Consider the following 20,064-nt stretch of genomic DNA (forward strand, 5'->3'; position numbering starts at 1 on the left):
GAGTAATAGGAGTGATGGCCAAGGGCTAGCTCATGTAGGAGTACATAGGATTTCATTGAAAGAGTAATGGGCAGCAGGGGCTTGAGATAATCTCATTGATACTTTCCAAGGAGTCCTGCTTTCACCAGGAAGAAAATACCATACGTGAAAAAACACCGGAAGTTGAGATTAGAGGCTGTTGAATTAACGCAGATGAGAGATCATGATGTTGTAGATTAGAGTTACCGTAATGCACATACTCAGGAGTTGTCCTGTTAATGAGGTATTTTGCAGGTAGATCCAACAAGATTTGAAATAAATTACATGGGTAATGTAAGAGGAGAGACGTGAATGATGTCTAGGTTTTTTACTTAAGTGAAGGTGCAATTTACTAACATCTGGAAAGCTTGGTAGGGTGTCAATTAATGTAGGTGGGGATGGATCATTTATTGTTGACTTGGCTATGTTATCTTTGAGATGCCTACAAGGCATCCAAGATAAGAAGTTGAATAAGAGGCTGAGTGTGGTGGGTCATGCCTGTAATCCTAGCACTCAGGGAAGTTGAGGAGGGAGGATCACTTGAGGTCAGGAGTTTGAGACCAGCCTGAGCAAGAGTGAGACCCTGTCTCTACTAAAATTAGAAAAAAAATTAGCCAGACAACTAAAAATAGAAAAAAAAAATTAGCTGGGTGTGGTGGTGGACACCTGTAGTCCCAGCTAGTTGGGAGGCTGAGGCAGGAAGATTATTTGAGCCCAGGAGTTTGAGGTTGCTGTGAGCTAGGCTGATGCCATGGCACTCAAACCCAAGGCAACAGAGCCAGACTGTCACACCCAAGGCAACAGAGCCAGACTGTCACACACACACACACACACACACACACACACACACACACAGTTGAGTAAGAAGTTGTTGGATACAAAATGTTGACCACCAGCATCACATTCTTGGTATTTGATGCAATAGCATTATCCAGGGCAAATGGAGTTGATGTATGTTGTATTTAGAAAAGCAACGATTTCTTTCCTTCTCCCACTAAGGTGTTTTTTCATATGTTTTTGCTCTTCTTTCTAGACAGGTCATGCATGTAGGCCTATTCCAAAGGTTTACTAAATTTTTTGTTATGTAGAAACATTATCATCCATAATAATTAATATTGAACACATGCATAAGCCTTATATTTATTGATACCAGCTGGAACAAGTCTTATTTTGGTTGTATCCTTCTTAGTGAAGTCAGTCAAATAACTTCTACATTCTTGTAGTACTGTGTGTTTTCCTTTGTGGCACTTACCAGAATTTTGATAATTACATGGTATTTTAATGCATGTTCTTTATATAGACAAAGGAATTTTATACAGCTTTATATAGCTTTCTCCTTCTGGTTTAAATTTCCTTTTTATACAACTATATTGTTCAGTACTTCTTTTAGGAAGAAACTATAGGTAATACATTCTCTTAGATTTGTTTATCTGAAACTAAGTTGTATGTCTGCAAATATTTGTTTCCATTCTTGAATGATAGTTTACCTGATATTTGAAATTTTGTCTAGCATTTTGAAGATATTATTCCATTATCTTCTAAAATCTATTGTTGATGAACAGCCTGCTGTCAATATTGTCATCTTGTTAGTATTCTGTCTTTTGTCTTTAGTAGCTTTTATGATACCTTCTTGGTCATTGATATTCTGAATTTCATTCAGAGCTGGCAAGGTGTGGACTTGTTTTTATTTTTTTCCACATAGGGTGAACTTTATTCAATCTGAGAATTCATGTAAATTGAAATGTATTCAATTTTATTAAATATCAGTCATTAATATAAAATATTGTCTCTCTCTCATGCTCCCCATTTTCTCAACCAGTAACTACTTTCATGCAGATGTTTGAGCTCTTCTATTTTATTCTCTACATCCTTTATTACTGTTAGTAAAGCAAAAATTGCCTCAGCATCTTTCAACTAAATGTATTCTTTTTTCTTCCATAATGAATCCATTACTTAAAAAGTCATTTGAATTTTTATTCCAGCAATTATATCTTAATTCTAGACTTTGTTTTCTCAAATCTTCTTCACTTTTCAAATGGCTTATTCTTATTGTAAAAATTCCATTCCATCCTTTTTTTAATTTTTGAACATTAAAAAAATACTTATTTTAATGTCCCTTTCTGATTGTCCTCTTATCTCTAATTTCCTCAAGTATAAATTCTCCTTTTATGGTTTAGCATCTGATAACATTGCTTATAAAACAAGGTTTTTTTTCATATCCATTGTGATGTTATTTTGTGGGCTTATTTTCCTGGAGAGTTCCACATGAGCCTTGGGTTGTGGTGGTATTCTCATGCAATTTTGCGGTTGCAGTTACTTGAACTCTCTGAGGTTCTCAAATGTTAAAATTAAGTTTAATAAAAAGTATGCGTACTTTTCTACTATAAAGTCTTCATAGCCTTTGCTTTTTTATTAGTTCACTCTTTATCTTTACATAGAAGATAAGAATTCAAATAGAAATCTATTGCCAAGTGTATGGAGAATCATGCCCTCCATCAATAGAGTCACCGGCTTTGTGCAAATTTCCAGAGAATATTTTGTGATGTTAGACAAAACCCCCTCTCTATGGATTATGGAATCAAATTTATAATTTGCATCAAACAAAATATTTTTGTTAATATTTTAAACAAATCATACATACTGAGCCTAATCCTCTTAATGGCTTATAAAAATATAATTTTTTAAATAATGTATTTCTATTCCAGTGTTAACTTATACAGAAAGAAGAAGAAAACTTTGATTCATTAGCCTCCCATAATGCAGTTGCCCTACAAATATTACCTTATTTCCTCCTCAATAAACATCCATATCCTCATTGCACAAAGGATGAGAGTGGTTTACCCATGATCATACAGCTAGCAGAAAAAGTCACTGGGATTCATATTGAGGGAAGTTCATCCTAGATAGTGTTTTTTTTACTAGACCACGTTGCTGTTATTAATATAATATATTCTGTAGAAAAATCCTTTATGTTCAGTTTACAGTCATTGCTTGGTCTTAACTGAGTGGCCTAATTTCTAAACCAACAGGAACTATAATAGAAGTGTTTTGAATTTCAAACTAATATAAGAGTTTCCTCATTATCAACATCTGCAGAAAATTCTACCTGCTCTCTCAGTCTGTAATCCCTTCTTTATTGTTTCCAGGTTTGCCGAGGTCCACCATTGCAGATACTCTCTATCCTGCTTTGGTCTACACTCCTGTCTGGCCAAGTGCTGCCTCACGATGGCGCCGTTGGACAAAGTCCCAGGTCTTCTTTGAGCTTTACTGCTGTGGTATATATTAATAGCTCTAACAGACACAGTCCCCTAAGTGCCTTAATTTTATATGGCTTTTCCCATCTCTGATTCTTTATTATGAAATAAAGAAAATTAATTTTTTGTTTTAAACTGTGCTCTCACATGCTAACCACTTTATATTATAGTACCGCCTACTATATTGAATTGCTACGCTAAAGACATGATATATTAACTGCAAACTTAGGGTTTGTATCTAGAGAGAACAGAATGGGCCAGTTAGGAGAAATAAAGATGAGAGAAATAGAGAAAGAGAATGTAGGGGCAGGCAAGGAATTTTGAAGCTATGGCAACTGGTGCTGCAGCAGGGCCATTGTAGGATTATTCCAAATGCAACTTTTCATTAAGCTATTCACTGTGGCTATCTCAAATGATTCCACTGTGGAAAAATTGGGATAGATGACACTAATCATTGGCCATGGTGAAATTAGTTTTAAAAATATATTAGTAATTGGTGGAGTATAAAGATACATCTTGGATATTTCTATCTACCTACCTACCTACTTATCATCTATGATCTTTCAGTTCTAAAGTTCTAATTAAAATCCAAATCCAAATATAATTGTAATATTAAGCTGAATATTCTTCACATATTTTGATTGCTTCTCTTATCATGGATAATCAAGAGTTAAAACAAAAATAGCCCCCCCACCTTCTGAATTTTGGATCTTTCATATATAAAAATAAAAAAATAAATGGTTTATGTGGAAAAATATTAATATTTTATTATAATTTAAAAAAATGTTATACTGGTTCACAGAGGCTTTCTTTATTTCACCAATCATTATTATGTTGTACAAATACTTGTTGAGACCTACCATATGTAGAAATATAATGGCATTTTAAGAGAGTGGATTATGGAGATTTTTGATCCTATGTCTATTTAACTATAAAGCCTTAGTAACTTAACTCATCCAGGTTGTAACAAATTTTAATCCTGCATATTGGGTACACTAAGATATGGGGAAAATTAGAATGGAGAAATGAGTTAGTAGTCAGATAATTCAAAGTAAAATATTGCCCGCTGAATGATCTATTACATCAAAGCAAACTATTTTACTAGAATTTTCTTTATGGTTTCCTTAATCTTTCACTTCATTTTGCATCTGTTGATACAGGCTTTCTGTTAGTGTAAACTTGAATGATTTATGACACATTATGTTCATAACATCTAATATTAAAGATAATAGGTTGAAACGTTCAATCAGATGGAATTAGACTTCAAATGTAATACAGTTTCAATATTTCTTACATTACTTTTTCCAATTGCTCAGAAAATTCAGCTGTTATTAAACTTTAGGGTATTGGATTTAATAGAAAACAGTGTATTCATGACTTTTCTTAAAGTGTAAATGGAAGTCAAAATATGCAGCATATTTTATCTTACATGTTTATAAAATAAAGTTCTGTTAAGTGCCTTAAATGAATTTAAAAATGCACACTATGGTAAGTGAAATTGACAATATCACAGAAGATACTACCAAGAAGTTTCATCTATGTGTTGGACAACATGCAATTGCCATTTACATCGGGTAAAATGGTGAATATCTGTTTGTTTCATATAATTCAATCTAACATAACTATAAATCCTTATTTTCCAACATTGACATCCTGGTGTTGTAAGGAGTACTTTCTTGAATAATTACAGATGGTGACCATGTTACTTTACAAGAACTCAGAATAAGAGCAAAAATGCACCTATCAGGAAATCTCTATGGTTTATACCCTATTACAAATAAAGATATAAGAAGACCTAGCTTATAATTTTGAATTTCATTTTTAAAGAGAGAATCACAAACTTTCCCTCAGTTGTTTGAAGAAGAGAAATTATTTCTTTTCCTTTTGGCTTATAACATTTCAGTAATGACATTGTTCAATGTGCTATCAATTGTCAACCATCTTACTAGGCACCCAACTCTTCTAATAAGCATTGTAGCACATTAGTAGTTAATCCAGGTATGAGAACTAAGCTATTATTATTTAAGTCAATAAGATAAGACCTTATGCAAGTTGATATAAGATGTTTCACAAAATATTTATTATTTACCATGTATACATTAAGAAAGTAAAATTAGCATGGGATGATCTCAGGAAAGTAATACATATTTTTGGATTAGACACTGAAGTAAAGTAAATGTATGATAAATTGACAAATTCACATTGCCAATGTTATGAAAAATGATGCAGCAAAAAAAATTAAGATGTATTTTTTCATTTTTGATAAGGGGGCTTTTCCTATTAGATATTAATTTATTATGTCTTTAGTCTGCAAAATTAAGCACTACTGTTACAGAAGCCTAAAGTGAGCAAAACTACTCACTTTCAGAATGCACGTTAGAAGTTTAAATTGCACCCAGATTTTTTGTTTCTTTTTGTTAGGAGCCTCTGTTAATAGAGTAGGAGTTGCAAACACATATGTAGGTTTGCCAGTAACAACTCACAATTTGTGCAAAGTTGAGTCTTCGAAACTGAGCAAATTTGCTCTCAATTTCCCGCCAGCGCTTGCTGAGCTGGATCTGAGTTGGCTCCACTGCCATTGCGGCCCCATCATCAGACAAGCCCTCAGCTTGCCTACGCACTGCATTCAGCTCCTCTTTCTTCTTCTGCAATTCACGATCAATTTCCTATTGAGCAAAACCAATACAGGGCCCAGGGCAGTTAGCTAACCACATCAACCGACCTGCAAGCAGCAAATACTTCTCTCAGAAATTTCATAGGCTGGTGTCCCTTTATTGTCATCTTTTAAAATTTACAAATATGGAAGGCATCACTGTCATCCTCACCCAATGATCCAAATATTATTTCAATTATCCTTTGAATGCTCAGTTTTAGATGTTCTAATTAATAAAATATTTAAATTGCTCTAACATTTTCTTTCTTCTGAATTCTTCTGGTGTTTGGGGCTTGAACCAATTGGGGTGATGTCTCATTATTTATTAGGGATCATCCATAGAAAATATAATTTAGAGGGTAAGTGAATAACTTATTTCCTTTTTAATGTTTTGAGGAAACTCAACAGAGAATGAAGCAAAATAAAAAGTGTAAAATAATAACAGAAAAAACACATCTTCAGACAATATGCAAATAAATCTACAGAGATTTGACACTGATTTGTGAAGATGGTCTGATGAAATGAATGTGCTAACATGAGAGAGAAGTCGTCCATATACCGATAAGTCATTAGTTCATCTGGAACAAAGATACACAAAGTCAATTACAATTTTACCAGAAAACACATGACATTTCTTAATTCATTTTACATTGTCTAAAAGTAAAACATTTTATTCATTCAACATTATGTCAATTGAATAACACTTAATACAATACATTTACTAAAACAAAACACAATACAAGGAATGCATCAAATCAAAGAGAACATTAATAGAAAAAACAAGAACATCAACGTTTTAAATATGATCCTCACAGGTTAAGTTAAAGTAAATAAACTGTAGCAATAAAATCTGGTATTGACATTCTAAAACAACATTACCTTTATTTTCCTTTCATCTCTGGGTTCAGGTAGGCTGGCTAATTTTTTTTCAATGTCATCCAAGCATTTCAGGAGATCATCAGCCTGCCTCTTGTACTGATACCACTGATGAGAAATTTCTAGAGCCTTTTTTCTTCTTTGAGACCTCAAATCCTGTTCATGGTGCAGATATTATTAAAATATCAATATATATGTATAGTAAACCTCTGGCTGTAGTCATTTACAAAAAAATTGAGTCCCTTCATCTTTTTGTACAATTTATATTAAATACACATTTAAATGTAACACATTAAAATAAAAGATTAAATTATGAATTTTGGGGCAGGATCCATGTACAGGTAGCTAAGAAACATGAACAACACACTTAAAAGTATTTTCTCTTGGCATGTTCAAACTTGTTTAGTAATCTTGTCATATTTAATTGACTGATGAGCTAACTAAATTGTGTAGTATATGTGAAATAGTTTATGAATATATTAACTAGATAGTTGCACAAACTTAGTGAGTTTGTATTTGACTTTTAAAATAGGGAAAATTCTAAAATTTATATCTTCATCCCTGGGCTCATCAACAAAATTTTAAGTTCATAAAGTCAAGCAACATACATTCATGATTATAGGAATGCCTATAAAATGTTTCATAGACCATTAACATTTTGTGATTAGAAATATAAAGTTATTTTAGTTATAAATTGTTTCAAGCTTTATGTGTAGAAATGTTACTATTGCTTGTATAGCTGTGAGTGTGCATGAAAATGACAATTTAAATGTTAGAAAAATGCTTTTCCTTCCAAGACTTGCATGGGCAGATTTATCTTGTCATACCACATCATGTTCCAAATGTAAAACAATTAACTATTAAAAAAAAAAGAAAAGAGAAAGTGCATGTTCTCCAGTAAATCTGATGAGATAAATAAGAGTGTCTCATTTAATATATCAACAAAGGGGAGAAAAATCAATCATCTTGCTCCTTACGAGTACAACCAATGTTTTTCCTGATCAATAGAGTTAGCCAAAATGCCATTTTATAACTCATGAGAACATAAGAGCTCTGCATATAGCTTTCATTTCTACAAAGAGGTAGCAATTAGAGTTTCAGGCACAGGTTTAACTCAAGCTAAAGAAAATAATGAATATCAAAGAACTTCTGAAAAATTCATTATATTGGAAAGTTTTGACCTTCTTTGAGATATTTCATAAGGACTAAAATTGGAACGACTGGCTGATTAACAAAGTTACTGAATTTGATGGTATAGATTGGTTTGGGAAATAGAGTTGACAATTTTGAGTAATCACTCACAGAATATTATTTGCAAAAATGATCTCGATTTCATTCTCCATTTTGTTTAAAATTGAGGATGTAAAATTTACAGTAGTTTACATTTTGTGTTGAATTTCCAAACCTCCTGTGGAGGTAATAAATGCCTGGGATGAGTAAGAGAGAATGCTGTTTTTTTCAAAGGTACCATGATACAGCAACGTGAATGAGAATTGAGCCATGCCTTATTTGTGACACAACTCACATCTTTGCCAAGAGAAAGGGCTTAGTGGTCCTAAGTCTGAAATACCTTTTATTTTCTTAAGCACAAAGTGATATGTCATATGTAAGAATATTTAGAAACATCATATATATATATATATATATATATATATATATATATATATATATATATTCTTTTAGAGGTATGGCAGATATCCACTAAACACTGCTATTCAATAGGACACACATCATCATATGACCAGTCTAGCTACTGCGGAAAGCTTGGTCACAGTTGGAAGGGTGTGAATTACATAGCTTTCTGATTTTCTGAACACATTATGGTTTGCTTTTGCACTCCCTCCAGGAAGAGGCCTTTTCTATTTACTATATTTATCAGCAGTTACCTTCAGAACACCTGCTGGCCAATTAGACTTTCCTTGTGGGTTCCTTGAAGGCACAATATTGTGTAATTACATTCTCAGCAGTGTTTATTTGGTTGACTATAGGGGGAAAGGTTTTATCCTCTTATTTGCATATAGAAAGCAGTCTCCATCTACCTACTAGGCAGATCCACCTACATAACTACATAGCTCTAAAAGAGTGATTTACAATGAAAAGCTTGGCAATTAACAGTATTAGAAAATCAGCCATGCATGCAAATAGTGAATATTGCAAAGCATGTACAAAAAAAGGGTTATTTTGCAAAACATTCCATATGTCCAGGCTCATCTCAAGAACTTCCTAGATATTATAGGAAAATTAAGTTTATTTTCTTTTTCCTGCACAATCCAGATGCGTCCCGTGGGTATTGAAGCCATATACTACCGCTGTTGAATATGAAAGTAGCATTTCTTCAAGGGCATTAAGGTTACTTTTGAGAATTTCTACACAAATGAAATTAGACTCAGTAGATAGTAAGTTAGTTGCAAAGAGTGACTCTCTTAAAGGCACAATAAAGTTTATTTTAAAAATAGGAGAATCCAGGCCTTATTAAACAAGTATTAGGTTACCAAAAAATTGGACCTACTATAAATAAAATCAATAAAGTAAAAGAAACAGAAATAATGGAAATATAGATTGGTTATTCTTGCAGTTAGGCAGGGTTTCAACATAATACAAAAGTAGCTTATAAAAATAATGTATATTAGAAAATTTAATGTATAAGTAATATGAATGATGCATTTTGATATCTTTCAATTACTACTCAGAAAAATTTAATTTTTCTGAGCAAAAGCCATAATTTTTAAGCAACACATCTTTCCAAAATCAGACACCACTCAAAAATGCTAAATAAAACACACACATTGAACAGAAAAAAAGTGAATTTCTGGTGACTAAGAGCCTTAAGCAGATTTTATTTATGCACAATATATTTTATCGTACATATTAAAAAAACCACAGCAAGGTATATTATAATTTTAGCTCTAATACCTTGAGAGCATTATGTTTTGTCTGTAACAGCTGCTGTTTTATCTTTATTTCCTCTCGCTTTCTCTCATCTGTGATTCTTTGTTGTAAGTTGTCTCCTCTTTGCAACAATTCTTTTACAGTACCCTCATTGTCTTCATTCTGATTAAAAACGACAAGTACAGTCTTCATTTTGGTTTTTAAAAAGCTGTACATTGTTAACAGAGATAATAAAACATGTTATTTAAACACACACAAAAAATCCAATTTCAAACTTTCAGGGAATGTTATTGTAAGATACTGTGCACATAGCCTTTCTTTTATATTTTATACTTTAGATTTTTAAAAAGGAGATTTCTCCCATCTAGTTCTAAAGGATACATATTTAGGGGCACATGTAGGAAGATGGAGGAATATGGTACTTAATCATTTCAGACAAGACATAAATTATTGTGAAAGTACTCTTTTGGCTTTCATTTTTAGCATAGTTCTAGAAATCAAAAAGTTTAGACAAATAAATTAATCTCATCATTTATAATATTAACTGATCCATAAGGGAATATAGATGTATATATATGAGTATGAGATGGAAGCAAATCTTAAAATACTAATGCACTACTAAATAAAAATATTTTGTTTTAAATGTACACTAATTTCTATCTAATAATCACTGTTTTATATTTAAAACCTAAATGCCCAAATTTAGGACAAATATTAGGGTATTACGTAAAAATGATGCATTAAATTCCTTTCAAACAATTTCTAAAAAATATGTCGTATATGCATGTTGTCTTTAAAATAAGATCAAATAAGTATTAAAATATGGATTAGTAAATGGCTTCAAAAGTTTTTAATGTGCATTTTGTCCTTTTAGACTCCAAGAACAATATTTAACTTTATTTGCTTTGAAATAAAATTATTTGAATACGTGCTGGTCTAATATAATTGTATATGTGACCACATGATTTTTCACCCCAGTTTCCTAATTTTCTTTTAACTCAGAGTTTTAAAACATTTTATCAAGGAGGCTCATCATGTAATGGTTCCCAAGGTGCATCAATGAGCCAAGAACAAAAAATAATAGACAATTTTGAAAAGTCACATGCATATGTATGCATGTATATATTTAAATCTATAAAGCATGCTTAAATTTCAATACACAACTGAAGACCTATTCATTTTGTTTAGAGAGAATAGGATCATATAATATAGACATATTATATATTTACAGTCTGTAAAAGACCTTACTTAAGTCCACAGCATTTTGTAAGGCTGAGGACAAACACACATACACCCCCCCACACACACACACACACACACATGTGCGCGCACAAGCGTGCACATAAAGGGAACCCACTTCACTTCTTTCCCTACACCAGGTGAGGGCTCTAGGGCAGGTTTGGCGGTCAGCCCAAGAGGTAAGCAGCACTCTTTTTCATCTCGGTGCCCTCTGCTTTCTTCTTTGACATGAAGTAGAGGTTGTTGTAACTCAGCATCTTGGAAAGCCTCTTCTTGTCTTTCTTTCCATGAGCTGAGTTGGCAAGGCCACCAAATCCCACACACAGGGAGTATTGACTGATTGAGTCAGCTCCAGGAACTCAGAACTGATACCAGTGGGAACTAAGATTCATGGAAATAGTTCCACAGGCTTATTATCTAAAATTTATATATTGCTTTCTGATGCCATTTTCAAGATTTGTCTGAGAAGTCTCTAGCATTGGTACATGTCTGAGAAATCTCTAGCTTGATGCATTTAAAGGTCAAGAATGCCATAGAGGTGATGGTAGTGGAACAGGGGGAAAGAAATTGTGAAAAAGAGGGTTAAGGGAGAAAAAAAACTCAGTGAAGAAGGATGTGATGCAGAAAAATTCAAGCCAGAGAGATATTTTTAAAACATTTTGAAATTAATTAAGATTCAAGGAGAATGTTCTGAGGTTGGGAATAGCCCACACGGTCATATTTCTTTACTCCCATGAAATAAGCAGCATGAATTTATACACATTTTAGACACATACTGTACTATTTACTCAACATTTTGGTAAAGCCACTTTGTGGAAAACTTTAAAACACAATGTTTATATTGTGTATAATTGCCCCTTCTCTGAAATAAACGTTCTACTACCAAAAACATGACTGCTACAAAACTCCAGCCATCTGTGATAGTTGAGTTTCTTATTAAATTTTTAGTTTATTTTTTGATTTGACAGGTTTTTTTCTGATTATATTTTGTCCTTAATGAGTTCTAAAATAGTACAGGACAAAACAAAATTGCTGAGCTATTTACTAAAATCAAAAGTTGCCCTACATGGCCATATAATAGTGATTTGGCATTCACAATAAAAGAGCAACAAGGATACTTTGCATTTATAAAAATCATTAGACTCATAAAATGTGCAAAATGTGTTCTGAAAATTCAGTTGGAGACTTGAGTTATCTAATTTCTTTTCAAATATTTATTCATTTTCACTCCTAGTTCATTCACACTTTTATCACAACCAATTTACCATATCTTTATTGAAGTCTTCCTCTTTCAGATTCACCCCCTGCTGAATTTCAGCCTCCAGTGGTTCAAGCAATTTTTGTATATCTGAGTTAAACTGCTCCAATTCCTTCAAAGGAATGGAGGCCTAAAAAAAAAGATAGTGCTAATTTAAATCAAAATTACTTTTTATTAGAAACATAAACCAAAAGAAAGACATTTATTCAACCTCCTGTTGCTAAACTAATGACATGCATTATGTTTCCAAATTATATTTTGTAAAGGTCTTGAAATACAACTAGAAAAGTACCTGAGGATGCAAATAAGGAGAAACATTTAACATCACCAGAGCTGAACATACATGCAAAATAATGCAATTCATCATTCTTTGGTATCAATGAAAGTTGATTTACACATACATTTGACTGGGCTAATTTTTAATATTCCAAAGTTGAATTAGATCTTATTTTAAATATTCTGATATAAATACCATTTGGGTACATATGTCTTATCAGAAATTGCCTCATTCATCAAATAATAGTAAACTCAGGTAGAAATGCAAAATTGTCAACTTATCCTTAGAAAAACTACATGGCAATTTGCTCAGCTATCTTAAATGGCATTTTTACCATGGTAAAATTGACAGGCATGCTCTCCTAAGACAAACAATGTCATTAGCTTGCCTTAGGAATGGTTTCTTTGGTGGCACAAATAAATTCAAATAAATGAACCCAGAATATTTTGCATAAAGGATCTGAGTATGTTTTCTAATGTTATAAATCATCACAGTTTAATTTTAAAATTGATAATGACCACAGTCTCAACAAATTTTAAAACTTCTGGATTTTCTAAACAAAACAATTGAACAGTGATGAATGAAAAGACATTGAAAATAAAGTATATACTTTAAAAAGTAGGTAAGATTTAATTATTAGATTAAAAATCTGTTAATAAAACATATTTGTACCCTCTTAATCTTTATGTTGAATTTTTTTCCTTAAAACATTAGAGAATATTTTATATGTGATAGCTTTTGAAAACCCAAGATGACATACAGAAATCTGATTTTCTTTCAGAGCTAAAAGTTTTCTCTTTGTAAAACCAATTCAGGAATGGCCCTTAGTGTCTTATGCCAGGATGATTATATTCATCAAGTTTGGTCTCCACCTACTTTTCCCCAATCACATTCCCAGGCATAGCTTTACTTTATCTTTATTAGATAGCAACTGCTGGAGGACAATAAGGATAAGTGTTCAAGGGCAAATCAAATATCTAAAGGAAGTCTGTTACTAATGAAGAAGTGAATAATCAAATGCTATTCACAAGGACATAATTTTCACATGCAACACGAATAAACACACATCTTCTAGGCGCTTCCCTGAAAGGATTTATGAGATTTATTTTAAAGGGACTTATAGTACTAGTTTTTAAATCCTAATGATCATTCATCATTTGAAATATCATACTAGTTTTCTGAACCAGTACAGATTGGTAGTAGTATAAATATGCCTAAAGGATGTTACAGTTTCTGTATTATTAGCATACTACTATACTTTATAACCATATATTATTCAAAGGATTATAAAAGTAAAAATATTAACATCCTTTAGAACCATAACATATAACAGCAATTTGGTGGTATTTTATACTATTGAACTGTTGTTCATATTTGCTAACATTTAATAAGAGCAACTGTGATGTTCTCCATGATTTGGTGAATATATGATGATGAATCATGTTTAAAATAACTTTTATTGAGCACTTGGATGTCAAAATAACATAAGGCTCCTTGCAGTCAGATTCACCTGTTTTATTCTACCTGCTTCTTCTCTGGCTCATCTCTCCACATACTCAAATAGAGCAATTTCAAAGGCTTAGAACTTGGACCACTGTACCTCTCTCCCAAGGCTTCCTCCATAATAAAATATATTTTATGCCTTGAATTTAACTATGATTTTAATATATAACATATCTACACTTTGAGCTGGGATCTTACTTTTGAATTCCAGTCTAGACTCTTCAATAGCCAGAAGTCCCCTTTGAAAGCACATTTCATCTAGTTCTCAGTTGAAAGCAATGTTTGATAAACCATTTTAATTATTGAGTAAATTACTTCTGTTGACTTTAAAGAAAATATATGGCCACAGAAGAACTAGAATCACAATTAATTCATACAATGTTAGACAGTGCACACAAGATTTTAGAATATATAGAAATAACAAAACCACAGTTATAATATTGAGGAGAAAGTATATACCAAGCATGGGGTTGCACATTTTGATTTTTTTTACTTACCTTTTAATTTTAAGAGCTTTAGCATTACTGCGAAGCCATACAAAATACATATAAAGTAGAACAAAGTTTAATAAACAGATAAATGGACACAAAAGAAGGAAGAGACAGAGAAACTGAGAAAGACAACACTTTTTTTTCCTTGATTTTTTTAATGTTGTTTCAAATTGCTTAACAACTATTAACTGTGATTTGTTGGATGACTTAAGGATTAATGAAATTTAAGGCTTTGTTGAAGTTTTGGCATTAAAGGTGACTTATATAACAAGTTAACAATGAATAACACTGAAGAAAAGCAAAATCAATTACAAACTGATTCATTGTAAATTGAAAGCATTCAAAATTACTCAGATACACTTTATTAATTTTAAAATGGAAGCTTTCCTTGGTTAAATATTACTTCAGCGTGCGTAGATACACTAGCATAATAATGACTGTGTTTACACAGACAGTGAAGTAAACATTTGTTAATCTGAACTATGGAATGTTAGTAATCATGATAAATGACCACTATATTCAAATTACACTAAAATCTAAATTGAAAATAAATAATCCAAGTGCTACAGATTGGTTTAAAATTGCTTTAAATCAATCAAGTCTCCTCTTTCCATTTTGTAGCTTTGAAAATTTATTTATCATTACAATATTTGTATAGAAAATTAAGAATGATTCATGGAAACCAAATTTAATAGTTTCAAGGATCAGTAATACTCTATAATACAGAAAAGACAGACTCCTGATAGGATATGAAGAGTTACTTAAAAATATTCTATCTGTAGAGGAAAAAAAAACTTACAAAGATAAATAAGAGTATTGAAAAGATACTGCATCTATGCTAGAACAAAGATAATAACATAAAGTGCTTTATAAATTAAATTCATTCTCTTATTTTAAACTTATTAGAGCAAACTACAAGAAAATATAGTAAATAATATTTTCAATATTAAACAAATTGGCTCAGAAGAATGATATTTAATTGGTTTCATTCTTTTGATATTAGGTAAGGTGCTGGTTTACCTTTGATGCTTTGATGATTAAAATGTGAAAATGAGGTTGATTTGTGAGGCTAATTAGAAGACACCACCTAGTATATCCTGATTGATTCTGAATTGATGACATTAATTTCATGCTTAGACATTTCAGAATTGGATACAAAACATACTGGTGGGTCAAAAACCAGCCCACTATATACTTTTTGTCAAGTATAACTTGGAATATTTCTCTATTTCATGATTGCATGAGTTTAGTAGTAGCAATGAAATAGAAGAGAAAAAGATTTAACTCTAAAATATGTGGGAGTAACACTAATTAATAGCAAAAACATAACACTTTGGACAATTTTGTATTTTTAACATCTTCTGGACTTATTTAGTTGCTTTTTTCTTTTTTCCTTATTCCTTTCTCCCTCCTTTCCTCCCTGACACTTTTTGTTCAACTCTTCTCATTTCTAACACAAAGTACAGTGAAATCACTGTGTTTAAAGATAAATTGAATATGTTTATACTAACACATAGTAGGCCAACAATAAATACTTCCTGACATAAATAGAGGTAATAAACTATGCTGAGAGTCAGCATGTTGAAGTGGACAAAGCAATGGACTGGGATCTAATATTTTCTGACCAGTCTACCTAACTATGAGAACTTTGGCAACTCACTGGCTCTTTCATAATCCCCTATAAATATCTGAAAGTCTCTGGTCCAAAGAACAATTACTTTTGCTTCTGTTGGCACTGATTGGGGAAATAATTTTACTTATTTAAAAGACCACAATCAGGAATCACCAGATAGCTTTAATCATTTCAAATGTCATGCTAATAAGACCCAGTTGGTTTTATCAAATGACACTGCCCACTAAACTCAATTACATATCTGCATTAAAAATATTTTAAATGATTACAAAAGGGATTTATTATCAAAGCTCCAATGGAATTAACCTTGTTATAGGGATATCCAATTAAAAATGTGGAAAAAATTTTGTTAGCACAGAATTCAGTTGTTAGGTTCATTTTTTTTCTTTTTCATTCAGTGAAATAAAATTAGTAGGTATATTATTATATAGTTTGGGCATTAATCCATTACTATTATCTGACGATATTAGCTATAAATATTATATATTGAATACTCTACAAATTATGTAATACTTATAAATCTTTAGCTAAGGTTTCATCTATACTCTTAAAAATTTTTAGAAGATTTTACTAAAAATGAATATTAACATATAATAATAATTATAACAATTAATAAACTATTTTTTGTCAGAGAAAGTGTTAAATTAGACCTTGATCAGAAATAGACTACTAAGGGGAAAAATCAATACATTTGTATTGATAAAGCTGATTAGAGAAAGCTAGGTTTTAATTAAAAGTTTCCAATCCAGCTAATCTTAATTTGACATTCTAGATCACATTTAAAGATGCATCATTTATTTCCCACTGATGTTTAGGAAAGCCAATATATCTGTATAAACCATCGTTGAAATATTTTTCACATATAAAACCATATTTTAAGATAGATTAGATCCAACCATGTGTGTGTGTTTTTATCCTTGATATATTCTATGGAAAACTCACTGGCTCTCTCACAGCCCCCTATAAACATGTGAAAGTCTCTGATCCAAAGAATGACTACTTTTATATATGCTGACACTGACTGAAGGTAAAAAACTTGACACTTTATAATTATTACAGCAATCAAACTACAAATATTTAAATACATGGTACCAGATTGCCCAAATACTTCTATAAATATTACAGTTGTAATACATATATCAATATAGAAACTGCCACATGAATTTTAGTAGCAATTTTCAAGGCCCATATGGAAATTAAAGAACAAATGGTACATATATCCTACAGCACATAAGCCTTAGTAAAGGATTAAAGTCAGAGTGAAAATAAGTTCACAGTTCTTTGGTTAATATCAATTTCAGGATCAATGATTTCGCATTTCAGCTCCTTAGAAAAGTGAATTATTTCTAAATCTCTAGAAGAAAATATAATGCAAGGAAACTATATGTGTAAATTTCATAACATTTTATAACAAAGTAAAATAATTGCCTATATTAATAGGGCATAGCCAGATAAAGGCTGCTTGGTCAAAATTCTTTTGAAACTAAATATTACGGCATGACAAATATTGACACATATTTTATTGCTTAAGCTTGTATGCAGACTTTCCTACTCAATCAGTTGAATCCTGAGTCATTTTTGAATTCATCATGTTCTTCGCTCTGATATGTAACAATTTAACTCTAGGCTAGTTCTCAATGTCTCTGGACCAGTGGTTCTCAATATGTGGTCTCTAGACCATTATCATCAATGTTACTTGTAAAAATATTAGAAAGGTAAATTTCAGGGCTCTACCCCAGACCTACTGAGTCAGAATCTCTCAGTGTGGGCCCAGCAATCTGTGTTTTAACAATTCGTCTAAGTGTACACAAAAGATTGATTGTCACTGCTCTTGTCTGACACTTTTTTTCCACTCCCATAACTATCCCTTTGTTTGAGGTCATCACTGTCTTTCATCTAGACTATTGCAATAGCATCCTAACTGGTTTTCCTACTTCATGTTATTATGCAGTTGAATTCTCCTCACAACTTCCATTGGACTAATCTTTCAACAGTGCATTAAAAAAATCAAGAACTCCTCATTGCCTAATGAATTAAGCATAAACTATTAGTCTGGTTGTCCATGACCTCTTTATACTGTGTCTAACCATCCTCCTCAGTCTTTTTTTTTTTTTTTTTTTTTTGAGACAGAGTCTCACTTTGTTGCCCAGGCTAGAGTGAGTGCCGTGGCGTCAGCCTAGCTCACAGCAACCTCAAACTCCTGGGCTTGAGTGATCCTTCTGCCTCAGCCTCCCGAGTAGCTGGGACTACAGGCATGCGCCACCATGCCCGGCTAATTTTTTATGTATATATCAGTTGGCCAATTAATTTCTTTCTATTTATAGTAGAGACGGGGTCTCGCTCTTGCTCAGGCTGGTTTTGAACTCCTGACCTTGAGCAATCCGCCCGCCTCGGCCTCCCAAGAGCTAGGATTACAGGCGTGAGCCACAGCGCCCGGCCCATCCTCCTCAGTCTTATCTTCCACAACTAAGCTTAATGTTCCATGCCCTCTATTTCATAAGCAAACTAAACTTACTCTACATTGAACACACTGTGCACTCTTTGCATAGGTTTATCCTGAATTGGTACTTCTTCTGTGTTGTTAGAATGACCGCTAAATTCACTTACCATATACTCACTTTCAACCCAGTATCCATGAACATATCTGTCCATCATTAAACAGTATGCTCCTTGAATCCATTACATCTTATCTAGCAATAGAGCCCTATAGTACCAAACATTGTGATTTGAAAATAGTATATGATTGGTAAGAATTCAGCCAGTTTGATCCCTTTTCTCAGCTCTACCTTCATTAGTTCATTAAGATCCACCTCAACTACCATCTCTCTCAAATTGCTGACTCCCCTTCTCCAATTTGGCTCCTAGGAAGATGGAGAGGGATAGAGCTGCCATAAGCCATAGGAGTAAATAATCAGTTTGTTTTTGCCTTCCCATTTTTCTTCCTGTGCTTCTGTCTCCTGGTACCTTCTTTTCCTGATAGTATTCCTCACTCCCAGCCATGCCACTATGTTCAGATGTCCTAAAGCAGAGAGAGTTGAGAAAAGATGTCTCCCTTCATTCATTCTATCGACTTTAACTAGGGCTCTAAAATGATCTCTGATTCATTTTTATAATTCTGATTCTCCCCATTAAAACTGCCATTTTCTCACATTGATTTCACATACATTAAGAAAAATTAAGCTTTCTGAAAGCCATTAGATACTCTTTGGTAACCTTAATGAAATGGGAAGAGGCAGTATTTCATGTATTTTAAGGTCTGTATTTGGGGAAAACAGAACTTCTAGTACTTCTTAAATGCATCTATTCCATTATGAGTAAGTCCTTGTCAGGTAAATAGCAAAGACATGTCTTTCTGGCTTCAGTCCATTCCTTCAGAGACCAGAAGAAGAAACTAGCTCTTCTTCCATTTCTTTTGTCCATCAACCCTCAAAATTTGGCCATTCAAGTCTAATATATATATAAGGATGGAAATAACTATTGATATTAATGTTTTTACCATTTCATATCTGTATATTTAATATGTTTTTTATTTCTTACTTCATTTGATCCTTACTATAATCTTGAGGATAAAATAAGATAGGCATTTACTTCCTAGTTTTGGAAATGAGGCTCTGAGAGGTAAAGGGGTATATCCAAGATCACACAACTAGTTTTGTGCTCAGCTAGAACTCAAAACAAGTTTTGTGGTTTTAAGTTAAGAACTTTCTATTCTCAGCATACTGCTCCTCATTGATGGCTAAAAAATTACCACCCCAGACAGCTGCATTTGGACAGCCAATTCCTCAGCCAATGTGAACTGAGGATCCTAGTGCTCATTGCTTTCTGGGTTTTGGAATTTCTTGTTATGGATAGTTCTTGTTGGAGACATGGGAGTACCTAACTTGGTATTCTTCACCAAATAATAAATCTAGGTGCTGCCAGTGAATTTTCAGGATACGTTTTTGCTCTACTCAATTGTGTTTTCTTGTTGACC

General features: G+C 32.5%; 1 protein-coding gene across 9 annotated transcripts in view; it reads right to left on the reverse strand.

Annotated features, from left to right (window-relative positions):
• DMD (dystrophin) overlaps positions 1–20,064 on the reverse strand; it is a 2,109,452-nt gene that overhangs the window by 1,170,399 nt on the left and 918,989 nt on the right. For 8 of the 9 annotated variants that reach the window (XM_012756891.3, XM_012756894.3, XM_012756895.3 and 5 more), the window contains 4 exons: positions 12,195–12,317; positions 9,715–9,852; positions 6,805–6,957; positions 5,756–5,938 (listed from right to left, as the gene is read on the reverse strand). In XM_012756891.3, the coding sequence (XP_012612345.1) occupies positions 5,756–5,938; positions 6,805–6,957; positions 9,715–9,852; positions 12,195–12,317 (597 nt within the window). The remainder of the gene's footprint in view (positions 1–5,755; positions 5,939–6,804; positions 6,958–9,714; positions 9,853–12,194; positions 12,318–20,064) is intronic. The other variant, XM_075999225.1, reaches the window with a different exon arrangement.

Source organism: Microcebus murinus, chromosome X, assembly GCF_040939455.1.
Source record: "Microcebus murinus isolate Inina chromosome X, M.murinus_Inina_mat1.0, whole genome shotgun sequence".
Classification (NCBI taxonomy): Eukaryota; Metazoa; Chordata; class Mammalia; order Primates; family Cheirogaleidae; genus Microcebus; species Microcebus murinus.